We start from the raw sequence: 16,616 nt of genomic DNA, 5'->3' as shown, positions 1-16,616 counted from the left end.
TGTGTGTGTGTGTACACCAGAGCATTGTGTGTGGAAGCTAGAAGACAACTTGAAGTTGGCACTCTCCTGCCACCATGTGTATCCTTGGGATTAAACTCACACTGTCCTCTTAGCACTTAAAATGCATAACCCCATACCAGGCTTTTCTGTGAGTGCTGGGGCTAGACTAGTGCTTGACCACTGAGTCATCCCCTCATCCTCCCTTATGTTTAATTTTAGGCGGCAGGATCTCTCTATATTGTCCAGCCTTGCTCCGGCACCCTGGACTCATGGGATCTTGCTTCCTGAGTAGCCATGGTTACAAGTGCATGCCACTGCATCTGGCTTGTTTTGATTATTTATTTGTGCGGGGATTAAACCCAGAGCCTTGAGTGTACTAGGTGTTCACTCTACCACTGACCAGTATCCCTCAGCTTACAGATCTGTCAGGTCACACCAGAGTGTGGTGGTGTACACCTATAACCCTAGCATTTGGAAGAATGAGGCAGGGGGATCATGAGTTCAAGACCCTATCTTAAAGACAAAAATAAAAAGGTGCATAGTATGTAGAAGGCGTTATGCCAAGTACCTCTCAGAAATTAAGTATTTTTTTAAAACATGTGTATGTGGTAGGAGTTCTTTTGTTGTTTTTCCTGATGGAAACCTGTTGTAATTTGAGCAGCGGGGCTGCGTCCCCAGCACTCTGGCCGCCTGCTAGCTTATGCTCTGAAATAATTACACAGACACTGTATTCTTTTAAACACTGCTTGGCCCATTATATCTAGCCTCTTCTTGGCTAACCTGGACTAGCCCATTTCTAATAATGTGTGTAGCATCCCAAGGTGCGTTTACCGGGAAGATTCTAGCCTATGTCCATCCTGGGTCGGAACTTCATCGCGTGTGCCTCAGAGAGCAGAGCTATTGCGTCTGCCCGGGAGAGAGGAGCATGGCGTCTCTGAGCTCACTTCCTCTCTCTCCCAGCATTCTGTTCTGTTTACTCCACCCACCTATGTTCTAACCTACCAGGGCAAGCAGTTTCTTTATTTAATTAACCAATGACCTTCCTCCATCAGAAACCTAAGATATAAATAGATGAACTGCTCAGGAACCAGGAGGAACAGTATTTGTACTCTGGGAAGTATTGTTTCCATGATCTTAACATTGTATATTTCTGCCTCATAACTTTGGGTGCTGATTATTAAAAATGTATTTTCTGGGGCTGGAGACATGACTCAGAGATTAAAAGCATTAACTGTTTTTGCGGAAGACCTAGGTTCGATTCCCAGCACCCATATGGCAGCTCACAACTGTTAGCAACTCTAGTTCTAGAAGAGTCAGTGCCCTCTTCTGTCCTCCTCAGAGTTCAAGCAGGATGCATGCGCGCACACACACATACACACACACACACACACACACACACACACACACGTGCGTACACACTAAATAAATAAATAAAATGGATTTATTTATTTTCATTTCATGTGTATTGGGTGTTTTTTTTTTTTGTCTTCATGAATGTCTGTGTGGGGGTGTCAGAGTCTGTGGAGATGGAGTTATAGACAGTTGTGAGCTGCCATGTGGGTGCTGGGAATTGAACCAGGTCCTTTGGAAGAGCAACCAGTGCTCTTAACTGCTGAGTCTTCTTTTCAGCCCTGATAAATAAATATTTTAAAAAGATTTTATTTTCTACTTTTTAAAGTAGAAAAAAAAAGAGAAAGAAAGAGAGGAAAGAAGGAATGAAAAAAGGAAGGAAGATGCCTGAACTTTCTGAAACCGTGATCACGTATCTCGCGTGTCCCTTTTGAGAGGGTCATAAAGGAATTGGCCAAGTAAGGCTGTCCGTAAGACAGAAATGAGTCAGATGCAAGTCTGAGAATACAGTGAGGGAGAGAGCTTCACCTTACTAGAACCAGGAAGCTGCCTGAGGAAAGAGAAACATCAACTTTTCCTGAGTACTGGTTAGATAGAGGATTGGCTCCTGCTTTGACTCCGGCATGACAAGACTCAAGCCTGCATAGCTCATTCGTCTAACAAACTTGTAGTGCTCATCCAATACATCCAGCGCTGAACATGCACTGTGAATATGATTAGAGCTGTCTGGCACACAATTTCAACAACCCAGAGACTTAGGTCTAGTAAGTGAGCAGCACAAAGGGACACACAAGAACTTCCAGCTCAGCCTGGGTCAAATATGTCCAGGTAGGGCAGCATTAGAAAAGCTTACTTCTGGACCCACCTACCGCCTACTGCTTAGCCCTGTGATGATGATGATGATGATGATGATGATGATGATGACTGCTACCACTATTGATGTTTGCCAGGCAAACTATACTCTCCTAACGCTGGTCTGTAGAGTTCTCTCCAGACTCTGGGTAGATGGGGCTTATTGGTTCCTCATTGCCCTGCCTTTCAGCGTTTTCTGTTTTGTTGCAACAAGAATGTCCCCTGAAGTGTGCCACCTCAGGAGCTGAAATCAGTCAAGTTTCCCCTCAGTCTGGATGTAGTTATAGACTTTCAAATAACTTATTCTCGTTAAATAAGGTTTGTAACCTCATCTTCCTGCCAGTGAACAGGAAAAGGCTTTGACATCGCACAGAAAGAGTAGCCTAAGAGGTGTGACTCAGCCGTAGGTGTGGACTCACGAAGCCCCGGGCTCATCCCTGTCCCTCCAAAGAAAAGGAGGCATGAGGAGCTGGGGATGCAGTTGAGCTGGTAGACTGCTCGCGAGCATGTGCAAAGCATGTTCAATCCTCAGTACCTCATACATAGTCATCCCACACCTGTAATCCCAGAATTTGGAAAGCAGAGGCAGGAGAGAACCATTTCCAAACTTCTTGGTATAGAATTGCTTTCACCCCTAGTTTATGGATGAGCAAACAGACTTTCAATTAACTAACTTCTCAAAAATGTGGGAATCTCTGCTGTCTACGATGTTACAGAGGTCTGATTGGACGGTGTGTGGTTGCCTTTCTGCTTCCGAAGAAAGCACTGGGAAATGGCTAAGATAGCTAGGTTGAGAGGGCTGAGATGTAAATGGGGAGATTTTGGTTAACCTCACAAAAAGATTCTCTGAAGCCAGATGTGGAGACTCATTCCTTTAATACCAGTATCTATGTGGCAGAGGCAGGCTGATCTCTGAGTCTGAGGCCAGTCTGGTCTACACAAAAAGTTCCACGTCAATCAGAGCTACATAGTAAGACACTGTCGAAGAAGAAGAGGAAGAAGAAAAAGAGGAAGAAGAAGAGGAAGATTCCATGAGCATCTTTAACACGGATCCCAAGAATACTGGCTTTATTAAAGATCATGAACACCTGGGACAGAGCGCAGATAACGGAAGGTCTATTGCCTATGGCCCTGGGAGCCAGCAGAACTGCAGTTTCCACCTCCAGCCATTTGTTTCCTTTCTTTGCTCTTCATTCTTAAGGGTTAAAGGCTGTCCTTTATTATCATGGCCAAGACTTGAGTAAAAAGACAGAATTCCATCTCTGGGGATTCCACAGGGGAAGTGGTGTCCAGAAGTCTGTCTTTTAGAATATAATGTGTCTGCTTCCTGTATGAATGCCCAAGTCAAGAGTGCAGCAGGGGACTGCCTGAGTCCAGCCATTTCTCTGACGTGCAGGCAGTTGTGCTGTCTTTAGCTACCTGATGGCTGACTGATGGAAGACCATGTTCCTGCGGCTGCACCAGGACATCAGAACCTGTGCTATCACTTACCAAATGTGGGGGCTGGGGAAAATGTTGATGGCTCTTCTTTGCTTTTGTATTCTCTGTTTTTAAAAATATTTATTTTCATTTTATGTGTATGAATATTTTGCCTGCAAGTATGTCTGTGCACCCTGTGTGTAGTGCCCAAGGTCACGAGGAGCATCAGTTCCCTGGAACTAGGGCCATAGATGGCTGTGAGCCATGTGCTGGGAATCGAACCCAGACTTGTATAAGGGCAGCCAGTGTTTTTGACTGCTGAGTCATTTCTTCATGCCTCTGTATTTGTCTCCCTTGTATGATTTCCAGGAAACTGCTCATCTTTTTCTTCTATTCCTGGTATTCAACAATTCCCAAATCAAGGCCTTCTGGGAAAATGTGATCCCCATCTGCATACCTCCATCTCCCCAAGTCTACTTAATGATCATTTTCAGTGTGCCATGGCTTAAAATTCATTTATTCCACATTTATTTTATGTCTAATTCTGACTTTTATTTTATTCTTCTGTAACATATTAATACACTAAGCGAAGTCTGGCAGTTCAGCCTGTTGATCCCAGCTTCCTGGTATGCCAAAGCAAAAGGCTTTCAAGTTTAAGGCCTGCCTGACCTACAGAGTAAATTCCAGGCCAGCAACTTAGTGAAACCCTGAACCTTGTATCAAAATAAAAAGTAAAAAGAGATCTGGGATGTGGCTTAGTGTGTCTGATACCAGTACTACCTAAGGGGGGGGGCAAATTGCACAATGTCATGCACCTGATTGGTGGAATCCAGGGTCTGTTTGCTCCAAATCTTTTTTCCTTTGTGTCCTTCCATAGGTCTTTCTTCCTATCTCTCCTTCTGTCTGGATCTCCCTCCAGGTCTATCTCTGTTGCTTGTGTATGACACTAACAATATTTCTCTACCTCTTTTTTAAAAAATATTTAGTTATTATGTATGCAATATTCTGTCTGTGTCTATGCCTGCAGGCTGGAAGAGGGCACCAGACCCCATTACAGATGGTTGTGAGCCACCATGTGGTTGCTGGGAATTGAACTCAGGACCTTTGGTAGAGCAGGCAATGCTCTTAACCTCTGAGCCATCTCTCCAGCCCCTCTCTACCTCTCTTGACTTGTGGGCCAGTTAATGGGGACAGCGAGCATCCTGTGTACTATTGGGATATTTACTGCATCCCTGGCTTCTTTTCACCAGCTACCTGGAGGACCACTAGTCTACTGAAGGACAAATCTACTCCTCTACTGCTATTGAAACCTACTAATTAAGCCTTATTTTCTCCCTGCAGCTTTTCCACGAAGGGGAGTTGTGTGTCAGGGATAACCTTGCATGGGATATTCCATGCTGCTGAATCTAGCCAGGGTTCCCTAAAGGAGTGTTTAGACTGTGCTGAGCCAATATTCCTAAGGTCTTGGTGAGCAATGCCCTTACTCCTCAGTTTTCTAGGAATGGAAAGGAGCAGGTTAGAGCCCTGGGCAATTGGATCTTCTGAGTTTCTCAGGGGAAGAACCCTCTGGTCTGCATTTGTAGAAAGGGGTGTTGGGCTCTAGTGAGTGCCCATGAGGTATGCAAAGCTGGTAGCCCTCCTAGAAGGACTCTACTTGTCTTCTGCAGGATTTTCCTGGGATAGTTATCTCCTTACAGTAGACAGTCAAGGGAAGGCCAGGCCTCCGTTGAGAACCTGGTAGGAGTTTGTGGTCCCTCACTCCAGAAATATTCATTTTGCCTGTAGCTCTAGAGGCTCATACGTGTCAAAGGCCGATTGGCCATCCATGTGTTCATTCATCCATTGCACATTAGGAAGCTCCAGTAAGGGGACAAGAGTGGTAATATAAAGCTGACTCCTTCCCTGTTCCAGGCCAGCCTGATGGCAGGACCCAGCTAATGGGAGGGACAGAAAGAGCTAGAAAAGGGATGAGCAACAAGGCAGCCCTCCTTCCAGCTGCAGCAGCCCAGCGGGGTAGATGAATAGTCTTGAGGAGGGAGAGTGACCCTGGAAGAACCCCTTGTTCCAGCTGAGCCATTCACACGCCATCCCAGGGCATCCTGCTGGGTACTCTGGGGAGAGGGCACAGCAGCCAGTCATGGGACTTGGCCAGGCAGATAGTTTGATGCTCAGCAGCGAAGCCCAGCTGCATGCTGCGGAGGTTGGGGGAGGTGCTGCTGCGTCCAACAGCCTTCCTCCAGGCTGTGGTCTGTCTCACAGACCTGGAAGGCACTGACTGGGCCAGCTACTCTGTCCTGAGGTGGCTTGAGCTTGTCACCCTCCTCAAAAGCTCCCAAACTTCTTCTTACCTCTCCATGAAGAGGCTCCAGTGTTCTGATGTCATTCTTATCACTTGCCCAAGTTCAAGATGGGGGCAGATGTGTCCATTTCTCAAACGGTTTTGGAAGAAAGCCTGTAGAGCTCTTAGTAGATCCTCCTGTCCTTTGCTCCCCGTCTAAGCACAGCACCCTATGGTGACTTTGTCTCCTGGCCTTCAGAGATGTGTAAAGAACTGGGCTGACTATGAACCCAAAGTCTCAAGGTGTTTTTGGAACCATGTCTGCCCTGGCAGAGGAAGGAAAGCACAATTACATTGTCCTCACATCTTGCTTGCATTGTCCCTGCGACTCTGAGTGACAAAGCCCCTGGATGAGGGAGGACAGGAGTTGATGCCCTCTGCTTCCTCTCCCTGCCCAGGCCTCGCCAGCAGCCTGGAGTGTGCTTGTGGTCGAAGCCACTTCACATGTGCAGTGAGTGCTCTCGGCGAGTGTACCTGCATCCCCGCCCAGTGGCAGTGTGACGGAGACAATGACTGCGGGGATCACAGTGATGAGGATGGGTGTAGTAAGTAGCCTCCCAGGGCTGGTAGAGGTGGTGGAAGATGGGGAGCTGGGCTCTTGCAGGGCTGACAGGTGTGGAGAGAGACCGGAGGCCTTCATATGCACACTGTAACTGCTTGTATTTCTAGTGGATGACTCATACCTCTAATCCCAGCAAAACACACTTTGAAAAATGGATAAAGGGCCAGGCATTGTGGCGCATGCCTTTAATCCTAGTACTCAGGAGGCAGACGCAGGCCAGAATTTAAGGCCAGCCTGATCTACAAAGTGAGTTCCAGGACAGCCAGGGCTATACATAGAAACCCTGTCTCAAAAAAAAAAAAAAAAAAAAAAGTTGAAAAAGGTGTAAAAGAAAATACCCTTGAAACCACAGACAGTCATTAAATAGCTCTCCTTATATTTGTGAGTTCTGTATGTATGCTGCATGAATACATTTAAATTTTTATGTGGTATACATAGATGCAGATTATTTTCTTGTTTCTCATTTTAGTATTCTATATAGTCACAAATATTAAACAAGATAGGCTTTGTAAGAAGTCTTATATTTGGGGGGAATGGTGAGACTGCCTAGCAGGTAGGGGTGTTGCCACCACGCCTGATGACTTGGTTTGGTTCCCAAGACTCATATGGTGGACAGAAAAAAAACAGCTCTAGAAAATGATTCTCTGATCTCTCCATGAGCACTGTGGCTCCTAAGCCCTCTTCCCACAATGATAATAAACTTTAAAAATAAGGTAGAGAGCTACTGAAGAGGCCCCCTGATGTTGGCACACATGCATCTATCCGCCTTAATAAGCGTGTATGTACCACACACACATAAAGGACTGGCTGAGGCTGTGGTCCAGTGGTGGAGCCACATGCCTTGCGTGTGTAAGGTTCTAGATTCAACCCTCTCCCCATACTGGGGGAAAAAGCCTTGCATTCTATTTCAGTTTGCCTTCCCCCCTGCATAGTCACAGACAGACAGTGGGCCAGGGGTCCTGTTTTGGATATATATAAATCTCACTATTAAGCCAGTTGTCTGGATTTAGGGGTACATGTCTGGCCCATAGCATCTATGTCTGATGGCCACTAATTAGTCTAATGGGAATGAAGCTACAGCCTGGACCTCATTAACCCTAACCAGCTCAGCTAATTGTGATAATAATAAAAGCTTCCCTTTCATGTAGCACTTTATCTCAAAAGCCCTCTGTGAGCTGACTGCAATTACCCCCTTGTATGGTCAGATGCTGCTCAGGTAGGGCAGACGACTTGATGCTCATGGTACTGATGACTTCTAGAAGTGGAACCCGGAGTGTCAGTCATCCTTTAATAAGAGGAAAGGAGGGGGAAAGTTCAGGCTGACCTCACAGTTGATCTGTAGCTGAGGGTGACCTCTGCCTCTACCTCCCAAGTGTTGGAATTGGATGTGTTCACATCCACCCCTAGCTTCATGAGGTACTGGTGATCAAACCCAGGGCTTCAGGCATGTTAGGCCACACTCTTCCAACCAAGTTAGAACCACAGCCCTGCTTTTCTCTCGGCTGCAGTCTCTTGGGACAGGGGCAGGAGTGCGGACAGTGGCGCCTGGTCTGACCTGCCCGCCTGACCCCCGTTTGCGTTCTCTTGAACCCAGTGCTGCCCACCTGCTCCCCTCTGGACTTCCACTGCGACAACGGCAAGTGCATCCGCCGTTCCTGGGTGTGTGACGGGGACAATGACTGTGAAGATGACTCTGACGAGCAGGACTGTCGTGAGTGCTGGGCTCTGTTGGGAAAGGGTTTCCTGTCAGAAATATGTCCCTGGCCGCTGAATGCGTGTCCTTCTGCCTCCTCTCTTGGTCAGCTGAGTCCACAAGATGTGGTCACCTCTTTGGGAGTCTGGGGGCAGCACTGGGACTGTTGACTGCCCCAGAAGGCTTTATTGAGGGGCTTGCAGGTACTGTGCTTTCTGTCCACAGCAGCCTGATTCATCTGTGCCCACAGCCCCCCGGGAGTGTGAGGAGGACGAGTTCCCCTGCCAGAACGGCTACTGCATCCGGAGTCTGTGGCACTGTGATGGTGACAATGACTGTGGGGACAACAGTGACGAGCAGTGTGGTGAGTGGTAGGAGTCCAAGTGGGAGTGGCTATGGGAGGAGCCCATGCTACCTCACCTGAAGCTCCAGGGATTTGTGCAGCTGAAAGAAGGCAGGAGGGCTATGGACCTCCCCTTGCCACCAAAGAAGACTGGTAAAAAGAAGATTCTATGGGACTCCTGTCTCATTGCATCCCTAGACATGCGCAAGTGCTCAGACAAGGAATTCCGCTGCAGTGATGGGAGCTGCATTGCTGAGCATTGGTACTGCGATGGTGACACAGACTGCAAAGATGGCTCGGATGAAGAGAGCTGCCGTGAGTGGTCCTACACCTGATGTCGCTGGGCTGGAAGGATGACTAAGAGCTCTGTCTCCTGGATAAGGGTTGACTGGGCGGGTTGTGTGCAGTGGGCAGGCAGGAAGTCTGTGCTCTACAGGACTGAAGCTGGGGAGTTGAGGTGTGACTCACATATGTACTTGCTTAGCATGCACGGAGCCCTGGGTCCTGTCCTCAGCACTGCACAACTGGATGGGCATAGTGGTGTACACGTGTGTATAATCCTAGCAGGCAGGAGGTGGAGGTAGAAGGATCAAGGTTTCGAGGTTCTCTTTGTTTGAGGCCAGCCTGGGAAGATACATAAGCCCCGAGCTAGCATAGCAGCAGTTATGCAGGATTGACGGAATTCTGTAGGACCATCACAAATGTCCTTGTGAAGAGTCAGGCCCTTGTCCCCAGCCACTAGGGCCTGAAGGCTGCTCTCCCTTCCAGCCTCAGCAGTGCCCTCTCCTCCTTGCAACCTGGAGGAGTTCCAGTGCGCCTATGGCCGCTGCATCCTGGACATATACCACTGTGACGGTGACGATGACTGCGGAGACTGGTCGGACGAGTCTGACTGCTGTGAGTGCTCTGGCCAGCGGGAGGAGGGGCAGCCGCCCGCCAGGGCGCAGGTGCCAGCTGGGGCAGGCGCTGAGGGGAGTAGGTTTCTGGGGAGGAACTGGAGTGTTGGGGGGGGGGACTGGACTTTCTGCTCTGCCACGAGGCCCTCTGCTCACCTTTGTCTCCAGCTTCCCACCAGCCCTGCCGCTCTGGGGAATTCATGTGTGACAGTGGCCTCTGCATCAATGCAGGCTGGCGCTGTGATGGGGATGCCGACTGTGATGACCAGTCTGATGAGCGCAACTGCAGTGAGTTGGGGTTGCATCAAAGGCAGTGGGGAGCTAAGGAGAAGTGTTTGGGCCCATAGAGCATGAGACATATTAAACGGCTATACAGCTGTGTAAACTGTACACCCAACAGAGTCAATACCTTCAAAGGGCTGTCAGTCCCCTTGCAGTCTGTAGATTATAGACACATCGTGCAGTTTTCCAGCAGGTCAAGAAGAGAGGCCTATGTGCTTTGGGTGTAGCACAGAGTTGCGGGCTGCGGTGGGGCCAGCCTTTCATTAGCCCTTTGCTTTTCCAGCCACCTCCATGTGCACAGCAGAGCAGTTTCGCTGTCGGTCAGGCCGCTGTGTCCGTCTGTCCTGGCGCTGTGATGGGGAGGATGACTGTGCAGACAACAGTGATGAAGAAAACTGTGAGAACACAGGTGGAGTCTCCCTGAGGTGCCCCAGGCCCCTGTCCTAATGTTGGGAGTGGCAGGCAGAGGAGAAGAGGGAGCATTGCTATTGCTGCCTCTGTTGGCCAGAAATAATGTTTCATCCCTTCTCCAATGGCCTGGGCTTCCCCTGCCCTTCCCAGTGAGCAGGGTCAAATCCAGGTGAAGGAGCAGAAGCACCTGTTGTGCAAGCATAGGGACCCAAGTTCAAATCCCTAGTACCCAAGTTAAGAAATTGGGCATGACTGTGAATGCCTGTAACACCAGCACGGGGAGACAGAGAAAGTCAGAGTCCAGAGAATCACTAGCCAGCCAGCCTAGCCAATATGACCAGCTGCTGATTCATTGGGAAACCTTGTCTCGAGGCTATAAGACAGAGAATGAATGATGGTGAGTTATCATATATCCTCTGGCCTCTGCATGCATATATATGGGCATGCATACCATATATATGCACATATATAGTCACATGCATGCACTACAAACACATACAACACATCACACACCCACACCCATGCACCACAAACACACACACACACACACACACACACACACACACACACACACAATCCAGGCAGATTGTTGACTTGTGTCCATGTTCTTGAACACAAAATCAGGGCTGTGAGTCTTAGCAGCTGCTCAAATTCTCACTTTCACTCTGCCCTTGGGAGGAAGGGCTGCTCTCCAGCCCTTGTGTCTGCTTTCCCTCTGCAGGAAGGAACGGCAGTCTCTGTATTTATGCACTCAACCCGCTAAATGTGGTTGTGAGTATAAAGGAACACTCTTTCACTCCGTCCCAATCACTCATCCACTGTGGAATCACGGGGATAAAGCAAACTTGGACACTCAACCAGCCTTGTCTGAGCTGTTTCCTGCCTTGGACCCCGACCCTCCCACCTTGACTCTCGTCTGACTCCCTAGAAAATGACAGCCTCCGGTTCCTTGCGGACTCAAGTCCTACCCTCCTGTGACCTGGCTCTCCCGTCCCTCCTCCCTCTCGGTCTAGGAAGCCCCCAGTGTGCCTCTGATCAGTTCCTGTGTTGGAATGGGCGTTGTATTGGACAGAGGAAGCTGTGCAATGGGCTCAATGACTGCGGTGACAACAGTGACGAAAGCCCACAGCAGAACTGTCGTGAGTGTCTCTAGTGTGTGGGACTGGGCCATGGTTTGTGGCTGAACCCCACCCATAGGCTTCAAAGGGAGGCCTCCCTTGGGACTCTTGCAGTTTTGGGAGCTGTTCTTCGTGGTCCAGGTGGAATGCCAAGTTGGCCGGACGGGGGTGGATTCTGGGCTCAATTTCCAATTCTGGCTTGGCTGGCACAGGGCCCCGGACGGGCGAGGAGAACTGCAATGTTAACAACGGAGGCTGTGCCCAGAAGTGCCAGATGGTGCGAGGGGCAGTGCAGTGTACCTGCCACACGGGCTACCGGCTCACAGAGGATGGGAGAACATGCCAGGGTGAGCGGAGGCCTGCCCTGGGCGAGAGTCAGGATGCTGAGTGGGAGCAACATGTAGGCAGCTGTGTGACATATCAGATCGCTGTGATGTCATTTCATCACTGCACTAACCCGGGGAGGAGGGTGTCGCTTCTCCCATTTGCAGATAGGTGAAACTGAAGGGCAGAGAGTGTGAGTAACTTACCCAAGGCAACACAGCTAGGAAACAGCAGAGGTAGGATGTGAACCCAGGCCTACATGACATCAAAGCCCTAAACCACTTGCCACAAGTTTCCCACAAGGCTGAGGCAGTAGATGGGGATATGGAGATATGACCAGGAAAAGAACTAGTTAGCGCAGGAGTGAATTGGAGTGGGAAGATGGCGGAGGCGGGCTCCCTGACCCTGCTGGTGTTCGCAGATGTGAACGAGTGTGCTGAGGAGGGGTATTGCAGCCAGGGCTGCACCAACAGTGAAGGGGCTTTCCAGTGCTGGTGTGAAGCGGGTTATGAGCTACGGCCTGATCGGCGCAGCTGCAAGGCTCTGGGTAAGGATGGTGGGCGCTTGGCTGGGGGCTGAGGGCTAAACAGAGAGAAGCGAGGTGCTCTAGAGCTGAGGGGTTTCCTAAGGAGTCTGGGCCCCAAGCAGAAGGTGACTGGGCTAGGGGTTGAACAGCAAACAGGATATACCCTAGAGGGCAAAGGGTCCCAGCTATTAGCCAAGGGTCTAAGAGTACATGCTGATGGGTATCTGGTAGCTCTGAAGCCCAGTGGGGTTCTGTTTCTATGCTGTGTCCAGGGCCAGAGCCTGTGCTACTGTTTGCCAATCGTATCGACATCCGGCAGGTGCTCCCGCACCGCTCTGAATACACACTGCTACTCAACAACCTGGAGAACGCCATTGCCCTTGACTTTCATCACCAGCGGGAGCTGGTCTTCTGGTCTGATGTCACCCTGGATCGCATTCTTCGTGCCAACCTTAATGGCAGCAATGTGGAGGAGGTTGTGTCTACTGGGCTAGAGAGCCCAGGTAGGAAAACACGGCTCTACGTGAGTGGAGAGCCAGGGAAACCATGTGCAAAAGGCAGTGGAAAGGAAGGGACAGACCAGTGTTTACAAACTGCGCAATGCAGAATGTCTCTTCCAATGAAGTCTTGAGTGGAACTCTGATACAGAAAACAACTGTAGGCTCGAGAGATGGCTCAGTGGTTAAGAGCACTGACCGCTCTTCCAGAGGTCCTGAGTTCAATTCCTGGCAGCCACATGGTGGCTCACAACCATCTGTCTATAGTGGGATCTAATACCCTCTTCTGGAAGAAAGGCATATGTGTGGATAGAGCACTCATATACATAAAATAAATAAAATACTTTAGAAAAGAGAGAGCAGCTGTAGTGTTGAAGAGGTTGCTCATTTCACAGAGGGCTTGCCTGGCTTGGATGCATAAAGCCCTGGGTTTCACCTCCCAGCACTGTGTTAACCAGACATGGTGATGTCTGTGATCCTAACACTGAAGAGCAGAAACAGAAAGATCAGAAGTTCAAGGTCCAGTTTGAGGCCAGGCCGCGATACAGATCTCCCCTCTGCCATCTCAACAAACAAAAAGCAACAGCTAATCTGATGAGCTTACACTATTCTACAAGCAGGTTAAGCGACTTAGAAGTTGGTGTGCAGGGCTAGAGTTAAAACTCAGTAGTAGAGCACACTTACCTACTTGTGAAAGGCACTTACTTACATCCCCAGCACCAGCCACAAAAAAAGGAAGGGAGGGGAGGGAGCGAGAGAGGGAGGAGAGATCAAGTACCCAGGATCTGTTATCCAACCAGACTCAGATGATACATTCCTGAAGTAAAGGGGGGGGGGGGTCAGGAGACCAAGGTCATCCTCAGCCACACAGGGAAGAAATGCTTGACCCTGGTCAATTGCTTGCGTTCTATCCATTTCCACCTCCTGGAAATGGTAGTACCTAGCTCAGAGCTCTGATGCCTGTAAAACAGCTGCCACAAGGTCTGGCCCCAGAAGCGTCTTCTTGTAAGAGTTTGTTCTTGTTTCCAGAACACAGAACTGCCTAGGGTGAACCCCTAACACTTTCCCACTGGCTCTTCTCACCAGGGGGTCTGGCTGTGGACTGGGTCCACAACAAGCTCTACTGGACCGACTCGGGGACATCGAGGATTGAGGTAGCTAATCTGGATGGGGCCCACCGGAAGGTGTTGCTGTGGCAGAACCTGGAGAAGCCCAGGGCCATTGCCCTGCACCCCATGGAGGGGTGAGTAGGTGTCTCAAGTTTCCAAGTCCCTCCTACAACCTGTAGGGATTGTTCTCAGGCGTCCTCAGTGATGCTGACAACCATGCTCTGTCCCAGATGCCCACAGTCTTAATTGGCAAGTTAAAAACAAACAAGCTATATAAATACATATATTTGGGAAGTGACAACAGAAAAATCAGGAATTCAAGTTCGTCCTCGACACGTAGTTGGAGATAAGCCTGGGCTACATGAGACTCTGATCTAAGCAAACAAATATAGCTGCTTTTATAGATACTCCACATTAAATAATAAAACACATAAAAGGAATAATATACAAATTAGGTGAGGTAGAGTGTAACTAATTAAAAATTATATTAATTTAAGGCAGTTAGAATTGAGCTAATTAATATCATTAATTTGAAATGATTTTAAAAATTAATAGACAAGTCTCCTGCAGTGAAGCTTCTTAAAATGGAAATTCTTAGCCTCTGGCTTGTGTACATTCCAGGATCTACTGAAGGGATGATGTGTAAGATCCTGCAATTCTATGTCAATTGTTTGAGAAAAGAGGTGTGTGGGAGAGGAGGCCGCAGAAGAGACTGAGGAAGAGGAGCGTGCCTGCCTTCCCTCCAGTCGCCCCTGCTGTCAGTTTCACAAGCACAGAATTGTCATCTGTTTTGTCTACTGCTCCATTTCTCAAAAAAAAAAAAATTCTGATGAATAAATACCCTGTCTCAAGACATTTAAACTATCCAGATATTTAAAAAAAAGTATTCTGCAGATCTGGTCATACAGCTCAGCGGTAGAACAGTTGCCTGGCATTAGGCTCTGGATTTAATCCCCCAAGTTCAGTCTTCAAAGATGGGGAAGAAATCATTTTAAATAAACAAACAAAGGAAAGCACCTCTCAAAGCTGAGCATGGTGGCACATGCCTTTGATTCCAGTACTCACTGAAGCAGGTGGATCTCTGAGTTTGAGGCCAGCTTGGTCTTTGTAGTGAGTGCCAGGACAGCCAAAGCTACACAGGGAGACCATGTCTCCAAATAGGTGAACAAGCAAACAAACAAGTAGAATGCTATTAGGCAAACTGGTGAAATCCGCTGTACAAAAGTCTGTTATCAGCCTAGTTCTTCCTCCTCTGACCTCCACTACCTGGTCGTTCCCTTTCTTCCTAGAACCATTTACTGGACAGATTGGGGCAACACCCCCCGCATTGAGGCCTCGGGCATGGACGGCTCTGCACGCCGCATCATTGCTGACACTCATCTCTTCTGGCCCAATGGTCTCACCATCGACTACGCTGGACGCCGCATGTACTGGGTGGATGCTAAACACCATGTCATCGAGAGAGCCAATCTAGACGGCAGTCACCGCAAGGCTGTCATTAGCCAGGGTGAGGTCTTTGATCTGTCCGCTTTCATCTCTCTGCTCCTTCCCCGGTCCTGCCCCCAGGAGCCTTGGCAAAGGGTGAGATTTGTGGAGCTGCCAGGTTTGGGCTCAAGGGCCATGGCAGGCCATGTCTTGACTAAGGTCTTTTTGGACTATCTCCAGGCCTCCCACATCCCTTTGCCATCACGGTTTTTGAAGACAGCTTGTATTGGACAGACTGGCACACCAAGAGCATCAATAGTGCCAACAAGTTTACTGGGAAGAACCAGGAGATCATTCGTAACAAGCTGCACTTCCCCATGGACATTCATACTTTGCACCCCCAGCGCCAACCTGCAGGTAAAAACAAACAAAAAAAATTTAAAAAAAGAAAAAAGAGGTCTTATCAAACAAGTTAGATTTGTCACTAGTGATGTGGCTGCTGGTGCCTCTTGAGAATCTTCCTCGTATTTGTCATAGATATATTAATTCTGGTCAGGGAAGGCCAGAGCTCGCATTGTCCTGGGAGCTCGTTGCTCCCTCTGCTGGACATTTTGGGGGAAACACCATCAGGGCTCATTTGGCTTTCCTTTTCCCTTATAATGCCAGCATTTTATAGAGCATCTCCTATGTGTCAGGTACTAACTGTGTTCGCATCTGCAGCAAAGTAATAAGACAGAGTTCTTCTTTGTATAGAGCTCAACCCTCCACCTGGGGTCTACTTTGTAAACTTTTAATCTTCCTGATCATCTTGCTCTGGGTTTTTTGAGCAGGGAAAAACCGTTGTGGGGACAACAATGGAGGTTGCACTCATCTGTGTCTACCCAGCGGCCAGAACTACACCTGTGCCTGCCCCACTGGCTTCCGCAAGATCAACAGCCATGCCTGTGCCCAGAGTAAGTGGGCTTGGGAGACCATTAGAGCAACAGTGAGAGGAGCTGGAGGGATTGCTGGTCCCAGGAGGAGCCCATGACAGACTGTAGAGGCTTGGGAGGATCAAGAACCAGGCAGTAGCATCTGAAGTGACCCCATTTAGTGTATGAACACCTGCAACTGGGCTTATCTTTCATGTCATCAGGCAGGATGCCTCCTGTCTAGGCAGAAAGAAGGTCCAGTTCTTCTAGAAAGCAGGGCATGGGTTTCCAGCCTCTGCACCTTTAGTCTGACCCACAGAAGACTTTGTGTCATTAGGACAGGGAAATGTGACTGGGTCCTGAATGATGTTCTGTGACCAACAAGTGGAAGATGATAGAATTCCCTGGTTTCTCCCAGAATCTCTACTTTGGGTTCCTTTGAGTTCCTGCAAGAAAATTACTTGCAGCCGGGCGGTGGTGGCGCACGCCTTTAATCCCAGCACTTGGGAGGCAGAGGCAGGAGGATCTCTGTGAGTTCGAGGCCAGCCTGGTCTACAAGA

At 48.9% G+C, this 16,616-nt stretch overlaps 1 protein-coding gene across 3 annotated transcripts in view; it reads left to right on the top strand.

Annotated features, from left to right (window-relative positions):
• The window catches only part of Lrp4 (LDL receptor related protein 4), a 54,866-nt gene that overhangs the window by 8,379 nt on the left and 29,871 nt on the right, over nucleotides 1-16,616 (top strand). For all 3 annotated transcript variants that reach the window (XM_005364160.3, XM_026787717.1, XM_026787718.1), the window contains exons 2-16: nucleotides 6,358-6,504; nucleotides 8,116-8,232; nucleotides 8,465-8,578; nucleotides 8,756-8,872; nucleotides 9,326-9,454; nucleotides 9,622-9,741; nucleotides 10,019-10,144; nucleotides 11,160-11,285; nucleotides 11,477-11,611; nucleotides 12,010-12,135; nucleotides 12,387-12,617; nucleotides 13,698-13,854; nucleotides 15,010-15,227; nucleotides 15,386-15,562; nucleotides 15,976-16,098. In XM_005364160.3, the coding sequence (XP_005364217.1) occupies nucleotides 6,358-6,504; nucleotides 8,116-8,232; nucleotides 8,465-8,578; nucleotides 8,756-8,872; nucleotides 9,326-9,454; nucleotides 9,622-9,741; nucleotides 10,019-10,144; nucleotides 11,160-11,285; nucleotides 11,477-11,611; nucleotides 12,010-12,135; nucleotides 12,387-12,617; nucleotides 13,698-13,854; nucleotides 15,010-15,227; nucleotides 15,386-15,562; nucleotides 15,976-16,098 (2,163 nt within the window). The remainder of the gene's footprint in view (nucleotides 1-6,357; nucleotides 6,505-8,115; nucleotides 8,233-8,464; nucleotides 8,579-8,755; nucleotides 8,873-9,325; nucleotides 9,455-9,621; nucleotides 9,742-10,018; nucleotides 10,145-11,159; nucleotides 11,286-11,476; nucleotides 11,612-12,009; nucleotides 12,136-12,386; nucleotides 12,618-13,697; nucleotides 13,855-15,009; nucleotides 15,228-15,385; nucleotides 15,563-15,975; nucleotides 16,099-16,616) is intronic.

Source organism: Microtus ochrogaster, assembly GCF_000317375.1.
Source record: "Microtus ochrogaster isolate Prairie Vole_2 chromosome 14 unlocalized genomic scaffold, MicOch1.0 chr14_random_1, whole genome shotgun sequence".
In the NCBI taxonomy this organism is placed as follows: domain Eukaryota; kingdom Metazoa; phylum Chordata; class Mammalia; order Rodentia; family Cricetidae; genus Microtus; species Microtus ochrogaster.
This window is presented reverse-complemented; position numbering and strand designations above follow the sequence as displayed.